This window comes from Pelodiscus sinensis, chromosome 2 (assembly GCF_049634645.1).
Source record: "Pelodiscus sinensis isolate JC-2024 chromosome 2, ASM4963464v1, whole genome shotgun sequence".
Lineage (NCBI taxonomy): Eukaryota > Metazoa > Chordata > Testudines > Trionychidae > Pelodiscus > Pelodiscus sinensis.
The window spans coordinates 220127460-220144786 of NC_134712.1; the positions used below are offsets into that span (position 1 = coordinate 220127460).

At 45.1% G+C, this 17327-nt stretch overlaps 1 protein-coding gene across 6 annotated transcripts in view; it reads right to left on the reverse strand.

Moving 5' to 3' along the window:
• Positions 1 to 3662: 3662 nt before the first annotated feature.
• The window catches only part of NSUN6 (NOP2/Sun RNA methyltransferase 6), a 50237-nt gene continuing 36572 nt past the window's right edge, over positions 3663 to 17327 (reverse strand). For 5 of the 6 annotated variants that reach the window (XM_075922482.1, XM_075922481.1, XM_075922479.1 and 2 more), the window contains 4 exons: positions 16517 to 16661; positions 14694 to 14842; positions 10103 to 10228; positions 3663 to 8490 (listed from right to left, as the gene is read on the reverse strand). In XM_075922482.1, the coding sequence (XP_075778597.1) occupies positions 8278 to 8490; positions 10103 to 10228; positions 14694 to 14842; positions 16517 to 16661 (633 nt within the window). In that variant the 3' untranslated portion in view covers positions 3663 to 8277. Of the gene's footprint in view, positions 8491 to 10102; positions 10229 to 13627; positions 13860 to 14693; positions 14843 to 16516; positions 16662 to 17327 lie in introns of those variants that run through there. The other variant, XM_075922483.1, reaches the window with a different exon arrangement.

A 17327-nucleotide genomic window follows, 5' to 3' on the forward strand; every position in this document is an offset into this window, starting at 1 on the left:
GCACACCAGTTCAGGGTGGGCAGGTCCACAGTTAGTGCTGTGTTGATGCAGGTAAGTCTTGGGGGGGGGGGGGGGGGTACTGCACTCCCTGCCCGGGAGAAGGGAAGACTCCAGGCTGGGGGGAAAGGTGGGGGAAGCCCCATCACCCAGGGCTTGTGCCATCCCTCCCTTACACAGGACTGCTGGTATGGTGGGGACTCTGGGGCAAGGGGACCCTGGTGTGTTTGGGGGCAGATGGAATCACAGGGGGACAGGCAGCCCTCAAGTGCTCATGCACCTACCCTGCCTCACTCAGTGCATTCCCTGTGTTTCTCTGTGCCCTTCTGCAGGTTGTCCGCGCCATCAATGACATCCTGCTCCAGAGGGTCATCCGCCTGTGGGACGTGGATGCTATGGTGGCCGGCTTTACTGCCCTGGGGTTCCCCAACTACGGGGGAGCCATGGATGTGACCCACATCCCCATCTGTGCTCCGGAACATCAAGCGTCTCATTTCATAAACTGAAAGGGGTACTTCTCCGTGGTGCTCCAGGCCCTCGTGGAGCACTGTATCTGCTTCACAGACATTTATGTGGGGTGGTCCAGCAGGGCACATGATGCCCGCATCGTCCATAACTCCAACCTGTATCGCAGGATGGAGGCGGGCACTTTCTTCCCCCCAGTGGAAACTTACAGTTGGGAACGTCCACATGCCTCTCTGCATTGTGGGGGATGTGGCCTACCACCTCATGCCCTGGTTGATGCAGTCACACACTGAACAGACGCTGGACGGGAACGTTTCAATCAGCACCTGAACTGGGCCCGCAACCAGATTGAGTGTGCCTTTGGCTGGCTGAAGGCACACTTCCGTTGTCTGCTCACCTGTCTCGAGATGGGTGAGCAGAACATTTCTGAGGTTGTGGCAGCATGTGTGCTCCACAACATACTGGAGCAGACGGGGGAGGCCTTCCTCCTGGTGTGGATGGCAGCTGGGGCCGGGCATTTGAGCAGCCCTGCACAGCCACCATCCACCAGGTGTACCATGATGGAGGCCCTGAAGGACATAGTCTCCTAGGCCCCACAGTAGGGTCACTTCTGTCTCCTATCTACATCGCCCTCCCAACCCCAACCCTTCCCTTCCTCCCACCCTCCAATAAACAAAACCGGATTTTTGTTCAAACAAGAGGAAACTTATTTTTATTTACACTAGGGAAGAAGGGTGGCAGTGGGAGGGGGAAGAGGCTCTGAATTGGGAGGGGGAGCTATTGCTGGGAGGGATGGCTCCTGCCAGTGCCTCCATGGGTGCAGGGGCTTTGGCATCCTTCAGGCCATGTTGGGGCAGGCAGCACAGGGATGTGGGCAAGACAGGCTGCAGCAGGTGGTTGCATGGCAACAGCAGAAGGAGGGACAGGCATAGGCATGGCAGGAGGATGCGGCAAGGCCATGCTGTAGTGTACGGCATGACCGATGTGCAATGTCAGGGTGGTAAGTTCCCATAAAGGACTCTCTGGAGTAAAGTGATCCTCCATGGATTGTAACCCTTGGGGAACATCACTGTGAATGAAGACCCCTTGGCTGTGTCTTGGCCACATGGCATGTGGTGTGTCAACCTATGGAACTCCTTGCCAGGGGAGGCTGTGAAGACTAGGACTATAACAGAGTTAAAGAAAGAGTTCGATACATTTATGGAGGTGAAGTCCATAACAGGCTATTAGCTAGGGGGTAAAGAATGGTGTCCCTGGCCTCTTTTTGTCAAAGGCTGGAGATGGATGGCAGGAGACAAATCACTTGATCATTGTCTTTGTTCCACCCCCTCTAAAGCACCTGGCACTGGCATCTGTTGGCAGACAGGATACTGGGCTAGATGGACCGTTGGTCTGACCCAGTACAGCCATTCTTATGTTCTTATGTGTGTCTGTGTCGCACTGTGTACACTGCCTCCCCAAAGTAGAGCACATGGCTTCGCCTCTTGTCACGGTCTGTGAGCAACACACCATTGATGCTGTATGTTTGCGTGCACATCCCCACATTGCATGGGAGCAAGTGTGGCAGAGGAGGTCTGAGTTCTCTGATTACTGTCAATTGATGTCCTCAGAGACGGAGCCAGGACTACTGGGGCGTGTACCGTCCTTCCTGCAAAACTCAAGTGGCCAGAGGCCCAGGCTGGCCGCTTCCCAGCTCCCCATCCCCCCAACACTCGGAAAATAACCCAGGGAAGTGTGTGGCCGCAGTAAGGGGCTTCCTTTGGGGACTGCCTAGGGGCCAGGAGCAGCTGAGGGGTTCCGTGGGGGCCACGCTCACTGGCTCGCTGCAATTTTCCCAGGAGCAGCTGCTGTGTCGCATGGCCAGGCATGCCTACATCTGTCTGTGTGCAGCACCCTTTGGGAGGTGTAGGCTCTGGCCTGAGCTCTTGGGCCTTGGCTGCTTCCAACCATTCTCCCTCCCCCTCCCTCTCCCTACCGCCGGGCAGGACGTGTGTGAGCAGCAGGGTCCCAGGCATGCCCTGGAGCTGCCTGCCGCGTCAACACGCCACACAGGCTGCACAAGGTTGCATGTGTTGCGTACTGCTGCATGGCATGCAGCTCGAACTGCTTGAGTGACGCTCCCGTCCCCTCTCCCTGGGTACATGCTTCCCCCCACCCTTGTAAGTGAGAAGCACCCTTGCAGATGACACCTGGGAGACATCCTGGCTGCTAAGCACTGGCTCCAGATGCTGGGTGACAGTGCTGTTGCGGTCGTTACGCTCATCCTCGGACCTGGTGGACAGGTCACCCTCCTCCTCCACATCAAGTGGCCTGGTCACCGGGGGACACAGGCAGGTGTCCACTGTCCATGAAGGTCCTGGGACTGCTGTCTCACCAAGGAGGGCGTGGAGGCCCTCGTAGTGCGGGCAGATGTCAGCTCATGCCACCTCACCAGCCCGGATATAGCCCAGGCACAGCTCCTTGACCTTGGCCCAGACCTGTTCAAGGGTCCGGGCTGGATGTCCCTGGTCGAAGAATGCTTGGGCTATGGGGCTGAAAATGTCAGCATTGCAGCGATGGGCATGGGGGTCATGGAGGGCTTCCTCCTCTGCCCACAGGTCCAACAGGGCCTCTACCTCAGCCTGGGCCCAGCAAGGGGAACGTCACTTGGTGCCCCTCTGGGCCTGCTGGGAGCCCTGGGGTGGCTTTCTGGGAGGAGGGTACAGGCTCTCAGGGTGCCTATGGAGCAGGCATCTGGGCTCCTGGGTGCAGCAGGGCAGAGCTGCATGGTGGAGCTGCTGGCTGTGCTGCTGCTACCACATAGCATCTGCAGCCTGCATGTGGCTTTAAGGCGGGGGGGAGGAGAGGTCTGGCAACCAGGAAGTAAGGAGCTATGAGTGCAGCTACTGAGTGTCCAAGCGGCCACTTGGGTGTTTTCCTAGGAGGCCAGTTCTTGCACAAAAACTCTTGGCTGCCTGTCCACACTGCCTTCTTGCGCAAGGAGGCTTCTCCTTGATATGGAGCGTCAGAGCTCTCATGCAAGAAGCCCTGTTTTCCGATACTGTACTGTAAATTTACTTGCGGAAGAATGCACGTGCAGTGTAGACGCTCTAAGTTTTTGCGCAAGAACGACCATTCTTGCGCAAGTAGCCTGCCGTGTAGACATAGCCTGAGTGAACTGTGTAAGTACCCCAAATAGCTATAGGCACTCAGGAGCAGTACACGTTTTTGTAAATTTATTAAAGTTAACCAGTTCTCATTGCCATCTTTTTTTAATTCCCTTCTCAATTCAGATCTGATAGCTCCTGATCAGCTAGCAGTTAACAGTTTGCAGATAGCACTAAGCGTTGATTCTGTCTCTAGCAGTTAGGGTTACATTAGCCCCCACAGTGTTCCAATGGAGATGGAGGAAAGGAAGCAGCATGTTACTATGATGTCATTAACAACTGAGTGAAGCCTACACTATGACAGCAAGCTAGGAAGAGGTTGCAAGTATGTCAGGGGTAAAATTCAAAATTACCTTGGAGAACTGGTCAAAAATCAAGGTACAGGCAGTCACCGGGTTACGTACAAGATAGGGACTGTAGGTTTGTTCTTAAGTTGAATTTGTATGTAAGTCGGAACTGGTACATATTGTACCCCATGTGTCCCCGATTCAGCCACTGCTGAAACTGACCAGCGGCTGACTACAGGAAGCCCAAGGCAGAGCTGCTTTGCCCCAGGCTTCCTGGAATCAGCTGCTGATCAGTTTCAGCAGCAGCTAACTTGGGGACACCTGGGGTAGAGCAGCTGGGGGGCTGCCAGGTTGAGGCTCGATGTCAGGGTGACGGTAGGTTTCTAGTGGAGTGCCCCAAGGTTCAGTTCTAGGACCGGTTTTGTTTAATATCTTTATTAATGACCTGGATGAGGAGATGGATTGCACCTTCACTAAGTTTGCAGATGACACTAAGCTAGGGGGAGAGGTAGATATGCTCAAGGGCAGAGATAGGGTCCAGAGTGACTTAGACAAATTGGAGGATTGGGCCACAAGAAATCTGATGAGGTTCAACAAGGACAAGTGTAGAGTCCTGCACTTGGGACAGAAGAATCCCAAGCATAGTTACAAGCTGGGAACCAACCAGTTGAGTAGTAGTTCTGCAGAAAAGGACCTGGGGGTTACAGTGGATGAGAAGCTGGATATGAGTCAACAGTGTGCCCTTGTAGCCAAGAAGGCTAATGGCATATTAGGCTGCATTAAGAGAAGCATTGCCAGCAGATCCAGAGATGTCATTATTCCCCTTTATTCGGCATTGGTGAGGCCACATCTGGAGTATTGTGTCCAGTTCTGGGCCCCACACTACAAAAAGGATGTGGATGCATTGGAGAGGGTCCAGCGGAGGGCAACCAAAATGATTAGGGGGCTGGAGCATATGACCTATGAGGAGAGGCTGAGGGAGTTGGGTCTGTTTAGTCTGGAGAAGCAAAGAGTGAGGGGGGATATGATAGCAGCCTTCAACTTCCTGAAGGGAGGTTCCAAAGAGGATGGAGAGAGGCTGTTCTCAGTAGTGACAGATGGCAGAACAAGGAGCAATGGTCTCAAGTTATGGTGGGAGAGGTCCAGGTTGGATATTAGGAAAAACTATTTCACTAGGAGGGTAGTGAAGTACTAGAATGGGTTACCTAGGGAAGTAGTGGAGTCTCCATCCCTAGAGGTGTTCAAGTCCCGGCTTGACAAAGCCCTGGCCTGGTTGATTTAGATGGGATTGGTCCTGCCTAGAGCAGTGGGCTGGACTTGATGACCTTCTGATGTCTCTTCTAATTCTATGATTCTATGATAAGGGTATGGTTTGAGAACATGATCTTGGTAACTAATTGACAATTCATTATCAGTGGGAAATAGGTCAATGGAGGGATGATAAGAGTTACTATGGAGAGCTTTCTGGGTGTCTGGCTGGTGAGTCTTGCCCACATGCTCAGGGTTTAGCTGATCGCCATATTTAGGGTCAGGAAGGAATTTTCCTCCAGGGTAGATTGGCAGAGACCCTGGAGGTTTTTTGCCTTCCTCTGTAGCATGGGGCACAGATCACAGCTGGAGGATTCTCTGCATCTTGGGGCCTTCAAAGTATTTGAAGGCTTCAATATCTGAGACATAGGTGAGAGGATTATTCTAAGAGGGGTGGGTGAGATTCTGTGGCCTGCACTGTGCAGGGGGTAAGACTAGATGATCATAATGGTCACTTCTGACCTTAAAGTCTATGAATCTATGAAAAAAAGAGGGCTAACTGGCTTGGTGGTATTCCTGCAGGGAAAAAGAACTGGGAGCTAGAATGAATCACAAACTGAATATGAAACAACATTTTCAAATAGGTTAATATCCCCACATTAACAGGTATGTAAGACACCAAAGTAAGTCAGTCACTACTTTAGGAAAGAGATGGATAAATTTAAACGTCAAAACAAGTACACCCATAATAAAAAATGGTCCCCAAACTGTGGGGCACACAAAAGAACATCAGAGGGGCACAGGACAGTCCCCAACCCTGCCCCAAACTCAGCAATGGCTGTGCCACTGAGACTCCAGTCCTGACCTTCAACCTCCTGGCCCCACTCCGAGATGTAGCACCTCCTATTCTTGTGCACCCGCTGTAAGTCATAGATACAGCACCAGCGGGGAGGGACAGAGGTGTTAAGGGCATGACACTAAAAAGCTTGAGGCCCACTGGTTTAGCAAACCTGACCTGTGTGGAAAGATTTTAAAAAACAAGAGCCTGATAAGGCTTAAGAAAAAGAAATCTGGGAGATGGGGGGTGACTTGGTAACTGTCTTAACGTATGTTAAAGGCTATTATAAAGACAACAGAGTCCAACGATGTTCCTTCTAGTCTTTTCCATCCATGTGAGGAATAAATTGTGTGCTTCCAAGGCATGTGCAAATGTGCATCACCAACAGAAACACAAAACTGTGGGCACCCTTCAAATGAATGGTGTGGCATCTGAATTTCTCCTGAGCCGCCCCATAAGCACTCAGCTTACAGGTAACAATGGTGCCCAATTGTTCTTGTATCTTCCATGAAGATGGGAGACATAATGAGACTAGATAGACCATTTTCACTATCTAATAATGATAAAGGTAGTTAACCACTGATGACTCTGTGACAGCTTGAAAGCCTGTTACAGTATTTAAGAACAGGTTAGTCAAACACCTGTCAGGGATGGTGTAGGTCAGTAAACTCCAATCTTTTTAAGCACAAGATCACTTTGTATTTAAGTGCAATCCAGGATCTACTTCAAACCCCAATACCCTTGCCTCTTCTCCAAGGCCCTGCCTCTGCCTTCCTCCCTCATCTTCCCTCCCTTTCACTAGGCTGGAACAGAGGCCTGGGGAACACACACTGGTCCTGGGCTATGGGATTTGGAGTGTGAGAGGGACTGTGAGCTGAGTCTGCAGCTGGGCGTTGGGGTGTAGAAGGGGCTTCATGACTGGGGCAGGGGTTGAGAGCTGCCTCAACCTGGACACTGCTTACCTCAGGTGGCTCCTGGGTGGTGGTGCAGTGGGGCTAAGGCAGGCTCACCTCTGCCCCAGCCCTGCACCACTCTCAAAAGCAGACAGCAAACTCCATCCCAAGTCCTGCTGTGCCCCCTCCGTTCTGTGGTGATAGAATACAGGGTGCGAGAGGGGGCACCCTGACATCAGCTCCCCCTCCATTCCCTTCCCAGACCTGCCCAGAAAGCAAGAGGCTCTCGAGTGTGTGTGTATGTTAGGAGAAGGGGGCAGCTCCAATGCAAAGAGCAATAGATGCACAGTAGGGGGGGGGGGGGGGTAACCCAAGTGCTGGCACTTGATAGCTTTTTGGGCAAACCAGTCAGGATCACCCATCAGAGGCTCTAAGATCTACTAGTAGTCACTGATCTACTGGTTGGTGACCGCTGATCTAGGTTTAATTGGTCCTGTCTCAGTGCAGGGACCTGTGCTTGATGACCGAGTTCCATTCCAACCCTACACTTCCACGATTCTCTGAATTCTACAACTGGATATCACATAATCATTGAGGTAGCAACAGGAATGTGGTGCTCTGTGCCATGAAAAAGCTTAGATTTTCACCATTCCAAATGCATAGATGATTAAACTGCAGCCCTCATGTTGCAAGTGATATTAGACTTTATAACTATCACAGATCAATCAATCCAGTATTGCTGTTTCTGAACTGATCCAGACTTACATATGGCAAGTTTGACATGTTACAAAACCTAGTTGGAGAGAGAGAGAGAGAGAGAGAGAGAGAGTGTGTGTGCACGTGTCAGAGAATATGGGATGTTATTAACTTATAAAAGAGCTCTTTGTGAGATGTGACTATTTTATGTCCCTATTCAGTGATGAAGTTATTTGTAAACCCCCCAGAAAAATTATTCTTTGCAAAATTTGACTATCTTTTTCAATTAATTTAATCTGGGGGGTTTTGCATTTTACACAATTTAAATTCCCATAGCTAAACCTGTCCCTCTGCAGAGCTGTACACATTAAATCAACAAGTGAAAACACGAGAACAAACAGTAATTGTAACCTGCAATACTATTCATATCAAGTCAACAAGCAGAAATCTGAATCCATTTACTTTTCCATCTGCCACGGATACAAAAACTAAAGAGAGACTTAAAAAATGAATCAACAGCTCCTGCAACTATGACTTTCTTGCTCCAATCTGTGGCTCTATTCCAGTGGAGCAGCTGGGAGATTTCACTGAATCCAAAGCATGTCATCAGCCTGTTGACTTGATAACAATGCACAAGAAGAAATAGTTAACAGGTGGATCATTCTTAATTTAAACAGCTGTTTTTTCCAGATTGTGTTGTTAAATGCCTATTTGCTGTTCAATTTAATAAATTTTGCAATAAAAAATCCTATGCAGTCTTTATTTGCCAGCAAGATCAGGTCTTCTTCCCTAGAATCGTGCAAGGAATTAATATCCATTCCATGTGAAGTCACACTGGATGGATCAAATCTCTGCAGCAGCTTTAGCTGATCATGTGACAATCCAGCTCCCATCATGCCTTCTCCTCCAATACATGGTTCCTTTGAGTGAGAAAGCAAAGCATTTTATTTACATCAGTCTGCAATTACTGTTTTAATTAATTAAAAACACATTAAAATATTAATTCAGCAAGAAATTATGTACAGAAAGATGTAGTGTAACACACTGGTAGAATAATTTTAATTGAATATTTAATATGTAATTTCTATATGAGCCAAAGCCAAGCTGTTCCCAGCTCCAGGAATTTGCTCTGTTTTATTCCTTCATAAGGAAAAGGAAAGAGCATCCTGGCTCATGCTACTGGAAATATACTTACACAAAAATCATAAAATGTATATGGAAATATTATGGGAATACACCTGGTTTAAGGTCACTCCCTAATTTTAAAAAATTAGACGCGAAACACAAGTACTTCATACAATATAGGTGCTAACCCTGGCAAAAAATTCCATGTACCACACACATGTACAGGGAGGCAATGTATTTAGTTTTAAAGTTTTAGAAATGTAAACCCAACTCTGTATTAATTGGTTTTAGAATTAAATAAAACTGTTATTTGGGTGAAATATCAAGTGTTTAAACAGAGCTTGTGACTGCTACCTATACAGCTCCATAGAAAACAATAGTGAGTGAATGTTGTTCAACTTTATGAGTGAAATCCTACAATACTGTCATCAATGGGAGGTTTTCTATTTACTTCATTTGCTTTATAACTTACTAGAAGATTTACACCTGGCATGTTCTCGAGTCCCTTAATTAATGCATGTTTTTGGAAAATAAAATTAATAATGCACATGCTTCATTTAACTCATTGCTCTGGAGTGGGGATGGGGATGAGAGCTTCAGTATGCATGCTATCATGGAGACACACAACTACCCCAATCCTCTCTCATTGTAGCAGCTTGGGCTCAGGTGAGAAGCACCTTTCAATGGCTGCTACAACTCCAGCAGGTTCAGACTCGTCTGCCCCCTGTACTCTCCAGCCAGAGTGAAGAATGCAGCAACTGTGCACTGTCCCTTCCCTCCCTGATGAATGGGAACAGACAGCAATGTCCTGTACAAATCGGGGGGGGGGGCATCAGCCCCCCGACCCTGCCTAAAGGGGGTTGGGAGGCTCGGAGCAGAGCACTCCTGGACGGGGGAGAAGAGAGGAGGATGTTAGTTGTTACAAAGTACAATACTGCAACAACATACAGCATGTAGGATGCTAACAGAAGACTTCATCGAAGACTATTTTCATTGGTCAACACTGTTGTCACTTACCAGTGACAAGACTTTCCTGTTCCTCAAGTACTTCTAATTGCAAATCCATTTCTAACTACCTATAGATACTACATACCAGAAGTTTCAGTATTTGCTACACAGTGGTTTTAAATGTACTTTATTGTATTCTTCTGAGCAATATCTTACCACACACCAGCAAGGAGTATTTTAAGTGTCATGGCACGGCTATTATAAATAGATGTATAAAAATCCAAACACTATTCATATCTGCAGAAACTAAAAATGCCTGAAATTATGAAGTCACATACACCATTTCTTCACTGTTTCCAGAGTAGTTTTCTGCAGAAGAATTATTTGGCATATTGCTTAAAATTTCAATGATAAAACCTTCATACTGAACTGCATGTAGTAAAATGAAACTGTTCCTACCTGTGACTGAAGCTGCAGGCAGGGAAAAGTTTCCAGGGCCCAGGCGACTTGCTCCTCATTTTCAGACAGTGTAATTGTACATGTACTATACACTAAAATGCCTCCTGGCTTCAGCAATTTCACTGCCTAGAAAGAGACTGTGGTTCAGCTTGCATGGTATAAACAACTTCAATTCAGAAACAACATGGAGTCTTGTGGCACCTTAAAGACTAACAAATGTATGATGCTTCTGAAGAAGCAGGTTCCAATCCACTCAAACTTATGCCCAAATAAATTTGTTCATCTTTAAGGTGCCACAGGACTGCCCATTGTTTTTGCTGGAACAGACTAATAAGGCTACCCTCTGAAACTTATATGCGTAATTACTTTGTGCAATACAGTAGTAAAGTAAGTTTTCTTAAAGGTTAATTATGATTTGCATATGTATTTGGAACTGTTATGGTACAGTAGGTAAATGTAACACATATTTAGGCCAGAATCTTTCTGTCTATGACTCAGGCATTCTGCTAATTGTATACAGACATTTTGTCCCTTTTAAGGGATGCAATAAAAGACCTAACATTTCTAAGTTCATGTCTAGAAGAAAGACGAGTGTTTGCATTACACAATTCTACCAATCAGAAAGCCTTTCCTGCCCTATTAGCATTAGAGCTTCCTGGGATGAGGGAAGTGACTTCTTCCTTCCAAACAGCCCTTTGGAAATCTCTGTGTAACTCATCCAGATGTAGATTGGATTTATTTTCATCAGCAAAAGCCAAATGTGGACATGGCGTTTTCTGATCACTGACTGACAACTGATTTTGTTCCCACATATTATGAAATTATTAGTCTGTTATCTTCTGTTGAAAATGAAGGAACAAAAAAAAGGGTTAGAAAAGAATGTCATTTCCTATTACATTATTATACTTTAGTTACTCGAGCTCAAATATGAAGAAATTTTATATATCTAAGATGTTCTTAGGCTCTAAGATTAATCTCTAAGAAAAATATAAGCCTTTTGAAAGGGGCACACAATTGATCTTGTATTATGTATCTGAAGGTTTCTAGGTACAGATTTAAAATTTCCTTCCTCTAACTCTGTCAGATGTGAATATGGGAAAACTGAGCTGAACACAACTGCTTCTGTTTTCCCATCTTGTTCTGACCAAGGTAGTAGGGATCTAAAAGACCAGGGGTGTGTCTAAACTACACCCCTCTGCCAACAGAGGGATGCAGATTAGGCACATCGCTATTGCAAATGAAGTGGAGATTTAAATATCCCACACTTCATTTAAATAGAAATGGCCACCACTTTTTGCCGGCAAAGTGCCGCCGCGGCAAAAAGCGGCAGTCTAGACGGGGACTGGTCAGCTTTTCCGACCAATCCCTTATGCCTCGTGCAGCGAGGTTTACAGTATCGGTCGGAAAAGGCTTTATTTTAGTAATTGTATAACCACAACCATTCTTAGCAGTTACATGGTTATTTGATGGTCCCTGGGGATGGGGCTGGCAGTTAGTGCGCTCCCAGCCCCACTCCCAGGATGCCCCCTGCCACTCCACACTGCTGCCTCTGTATCAGGTGGAAGCTGATCCATGAGGGGAGCTAGTTTAAAAATCAGCTCCTGTGTAGCCTTGTAATTCTGTAGGCAATAAATTAGTCAGTCATAATGAATGTGTGTTATAGGAAAAGGTTTGGATTAAACTTAAACACAAGATGTAGGCCACAGACAGGCCAGGCAGCTTTGTTAACTTAGCTCCAGCTCTTTTGATGTTAGCATGGTCTGATATTAAAGTGAAGGGATGGAATATTGTAATGCATAGTGATGTCAGTGATGCCTTGTAATAGACAGAAAGAAGCGTAATGTTGAAAGACTTTGTAACTTTGTTAAAGTGAATAAAAGTACCCTTTTGTCCCACGCTGCAATTGTGTAAATGTATTGTTTGTGTGAATGAGAGAGAGAATGTTTTAGGAGAGATAAGTGTGAAGGCCACTGCATGACCAAATGGTCAGAGGAGGGGCTGGAAACTCAGAAGCACCAAATAATTATCAGCTAAGCTAAAGCACACGGAAGACGCAAACCGGACCGAGGCAGATTGACGAGCCCTGAAGTTAGTGGCAAGCATCCCCTGACAGGCAACAAACAACAAGTTTCGCCAGAAGACAACACCCCGGAAGGGTCATCAGCACACTGATATTAGATGACTGCGAGAACAACCTCCAGATAAACATATGTCATAGAAAAACTGATTGTGATTGTGAATGACTGATTAAGACCTGACAAGGCAAAATGCATAAACTTGCATGGAAGGAAAATCCTATAAAGGACTGGGTGTCCAGTATGGTTCTTCAGGTTCTGTCCTGCTAAGATCATGGAGCACCAGTCTGGACTGACAAGAACCCGGCTCCTCCCTCGTACTCAACTTATCTGGCCAATAAGTTGAGTCGAGCAACAGACTGGTAATTATTCCATCAGCGTGTGCATGTGAATGCATATGCTGCGTGTTTCCTTATCCCCCTGAAAAATGTCCTGTGTGCTTCTTTTAATCATAACACCCACAGGGCATCAGCAGCCCCAGTCCACGGGGGGCCCTGAGCTCTCTGTGGACAGAGGTTGTTCCAGCATCTCACAAAGCAACCTCTATCTGCGGCAAGCCCAGCATGCCATGGACAGAGGCTGCTGTGCAGCAGCAGACCCTGTTCATGGGCGCCTGGGTGCCCCATGGACAGAGGCTGCTTTGTGGGATGCAAGAACAACCTCTGTAAATGGGGAGCTCAGGGCCCCTCATGCATGGACTGGGGCTGCTGCTGTCCCGCACTGCTGCCTCTGATACAGAGTATGGGGCGGCTGGCGGCTGTCCTGAATGTTCGTAATTTAAACTCAGCCTGAATTTTAAATGCAGAGCACTTGGGAGGAGGGGAGGTTTGTTGCTTTTAGCCAGGACAGTTAACCGATAAGCAATTTCTTATTAGTTAAATGGTTAGCCAGCTACCTGTTAACATCCCTCGTAGGAACCAGAGTACCAAGACTTCCTAGTATTCAACTGACTCTGCAGTCTATCCAAGAGAGCATCCCTTAAATGTAAACTAGTTTAAGAAGAGGATACAAAAATGTGAAATCCCCAAATAGATTTGATGATATAGGAAATAGTAGAGTTCTCAACTTCAGAAGAGATGGGTGGGTAATTCCACTGCAGTGAGAGGGGTGTGGATATCAACTGAAGCTTGAAATTTTTATCAGTGAAGTGTATCTGTCTATCAGAGTGTGCTAGCCTTTCAGGGGCAAGTTTGTGCCAAACACATTCCTACTCCAGTATTAGCCTTTTTAGGTCAGGTATGCTGGGAACTATGACTAGAAGCAAGGCCTGCTCAAAAGAAGGGCAAGATATGTAGACAGAAATAATTTCCAAATGAAAGAGACCCCAAGAACAACAACATAAGACCTCAGGGAGTAGCCGAGTTAGTACTATCAGACCATTTGTTGTTTTTTAAGTTTATCCTGTATAGACTAACAAAACATGTAGATGGTATCATGAACTTTCGTGGGCACAGCTCACTTCTTCAAATGACCGGAGTTGTCTGTGCCCACGAAAACTCATGATACCATCTATACGTTTTGTTAGTCTATAAAGTGCTACCAGACCATTTGTTGTTTTTTAAGTTTAACATAAGACTTAATGTAGTCTACAATGGGGAGCTGGAGAAAAGCACCAGCTTGCTGATGGGGCTCACCCTTGATGAGGGAAGGTCTGTTGTGGGTCTCTCGATGGCAGGGAAGAGCTGGAAGAAATAGAAACTTGTTGAGAAGGGCTCTCCAAGGGCATACCAAGCTTTGTGATGATTCTCTGTGGAGAGGGAGCTAGCAAATGAACCTAAACAGGGCAATGTGTGTCAAGAAGCCTACGACAGAACCAGTGTTCCCTCTAAACTGCATGGCAGCATGGCTTCACAGGATCCCGTCCACGGAGCCCTGAGCCTGACTGGGCGGGACTGATTGATCACCTGTGAAGCTGTGCTACTGCGCAGCTTATAGGGAACACTAGACAGGACCTGAAAGGAGACTTACATACTATGAAGAAGACTTGATTTGTGGGGAAGAGGAAGCAGGTGTAGGACAAGACCTGGGGCAACAAAGCAGCTGCACAGGCTTGAGACCTAGTTATTTAGAGGCCTAATTTTGGCTTACACAGATGAGAAGAAAGCCACAGTCCTTTCACTCTCTGATCAAGAGGAATGATCAGGGAAGACCCTAGAGGAAAAAAACATTTAGCTTAGGCTGTGTCATGCACTAAGGGATGGGTGAACACAAAGGTGCATCAGTGGTGCCAGTGCAAGAACTGAAGACCCAGGGAGTAGCAAAGAATTGGAATAGCCCCTACAATGAAAGGGAAGGAGTCAGCACAGGAACAGGGAAGCATTATTTTTTGGAAGTCCTTTATTTTGGGCTTTTATTTGCCCTGGATGGAAGACTTCTGTACATCACAGCATCCAAGTATTAGAGAGCCAGGAGAAACTGAAGGATGACTGTATTCAGATGAGGTAAGCTGCATTTATATAACCCTTAACTGTAAACTATGTGTAGTTTTCATTAGTACTTTAATGATTCATACATACCGTGCTGAAAAGCTTGCGTTGCAATGGCTGATATGATGTCACTTCTTTCAGAGTACAGGAATAGGCCATATTTGGTCTCTGTCCCATCCCACTACAAGGAACATCAAGAAGAATTCGATCAAATGACTCTGCTGAGAACGGAGGGCCTTCTGCAAAGGGCAATTAATTTTTTTAAGAACAGTGGCAAAACCAGTTAAGTATACATTGCACAGAGCCTTCTTCTCTTGAGACTTCACCCATAGATAATGAGAAGCTATAACTGATTGTGTGCCATGAAGGGGTTTGTATTCTGTATATCATGTTTGCAGAAGTGAACTAATCCACAAGTAAGGAGCAGCAAGTAATGACTATCTAGATTTCATTCCTGAAAAGAAAGCATTGTACTTAGCACTATCTTAACAACACTGTGAACTTCAATAATTTGAGATCAACCTAGGCTTTAGCATTCCTCAACCCTAATTTAATGTCCTGAACGTACAATATTTAAAAAAACACTGTACTTTGGTTGTAAGCTCTGGAATGTGACAAAATCTGGCTCCAAAAATTACAGTAAGAATACTATTTGGAGTTACAATTCCCTACCATGAATCTGTGTCTTCTCCTGTACTGTACTAGGCTCTACAACCCAGAAGTTCTTACAGCACCAGGAATAGGATAACAGCTCAATTCAGGACCTTAGATGAAAGAGGAACTGTTTCCCCACATACATCGTGGAGTAGCCAGTGAGGGAAGAAGTTGTATCTATTAATGCCTTCCAAAAAATCAATTTAGATCACAAGTAAAAAATAAGTTGGTGGCATCATCCTAAAGCTACCCAGTCAGATATCAGCACTACCCAAATCACCCTATTTTATAACTGTTGTCCAAGAGAGATTGTGGATTAAAATAGAGAGCATTTTGAGAAACCTCAGTGCAGAGGTGTGTAGTTAAGTCTGCACAAATATTATCTGTACTCTGACTGGTTCTTTCTACTGCGATGGTTTCTTCACCTGTGCAAGCACTAAATACCAACTATCATAAAATATGTATGTATTTGTTGAAAAACTTTATGAAAATGTTGTATTTGACCTTGGAAATCAATCTGACTGAAAACTATGGGGCATTAACAAGGACTGCTTCACATGTGGAAAATGCATGAATTATGCAAAACTGTAGTTTTACTAGCTACTGTCCTTGCTGAATTACCAGGGAAAGGCAATTAACTGTTCCCTTTTGAAAAGGTACAGTTTAATTAGCATAGCAAACTAAAAAGAATCAAAGACAAAAATACACCATTTCAAAATTTCCATCCTGGGAACAGAATAATAAAAATAGCACCTCAGAAAATCAAATGAAATGAACCTAAAATAAAAGTAATGGTCTATGCTTCTATAGCAGTTTCCATCTAACAGCTGTACAAACATTAACAAAGTTTCACTGTACTCCAGGGAGTTAAATATTAATATCCTTATTCTACAGATGATTCAGAGGCATACAGAGCTGAAGTGATCTGCCAAAGTCACTGATGTGACACAGCTGACAAAAGCCAAAAAACTTAAGAGTGTAGGTTTAAACAGTATAATGAAGAAAGGCTTAATAGGTAGTTTCTCGCCTATGTTAGCTGGAGAAGGAATGAATAAGGACAGTTAAAGAGTTTTCCCGTGTGCAGTGCTGAGAAACTGATAGGAATTGCAGAAGAGTAGAAAGTAAAAGGATATTCCACAGTGTTAAAGCAATACGTGCAAAAGTTTCAAAGACTTTGGATACTGTGGCCAGTTTAACAACACCAGCAAAAATCATTTTCTTCTAAAAGATAATCAAAATTCTTTAAATCATTTATTTACCTTGTCCATCCTCGGTCTTCCCAATGGCAAGTGCCTTAGTTCCATCACAGCAAAATGCCTTAATGCAATTCAGCTGCAACAATGCTGCATTTTCCTTGATTTTTTTTACTTTGTTAGCTATTTTGTCCATGGCTATCACATCACCCTGAAAAAGTGAAATGTGCACCAAAAGTAGTGGTTAAAATGATGAGTAAGCTGTGGCAATATCTGTCACCTTTCATTTAAGCTCAAATTCAAAATACACATTTTTTTTCCATTTTAAAAACAAATTCTGATGAGAACATTTTAATCCAAGTTTTGTAATTGTATTTAAATCACAAAAATATAATTAATACATTCATAAATGTGTCCTGGTTTTGATAATCTCTATAACTAGTCAGAAATTTTTCATTTAATAGTTCTTTAAAAATAGGGGGAAGGAAATCAACAATATTTTCATATTTACCAATCTGTTTTAATTAATACTATTTAATGAACTCTGTCCCCAAAAGTGGTTTAATTATTTGATGTAAAATTATAATGTATGGATGATAGAGTGCTAAAGTAATGTCAAAAAAAGTACAGATTGAATGTCTCTAGTCTGGCATTCTCTGGTTCGGCATGATTCCAATTAGCCAATTATCCACTTATGATGGGAGTGGCCAAGTTTCCCATGGTCACATAAAGTGTATTCAGAGCCACCAGCCCTGGTTCTCTATGTTCTGTGCTGTTGTTTAGTTCTAATTTACCTCTAAATCTCTTCTAAGATCCCAATAAGCAGTGGAAGTGTTGGTAATGCTGCTAGACAACAGTGACCTCCTGTGGTTCAGCA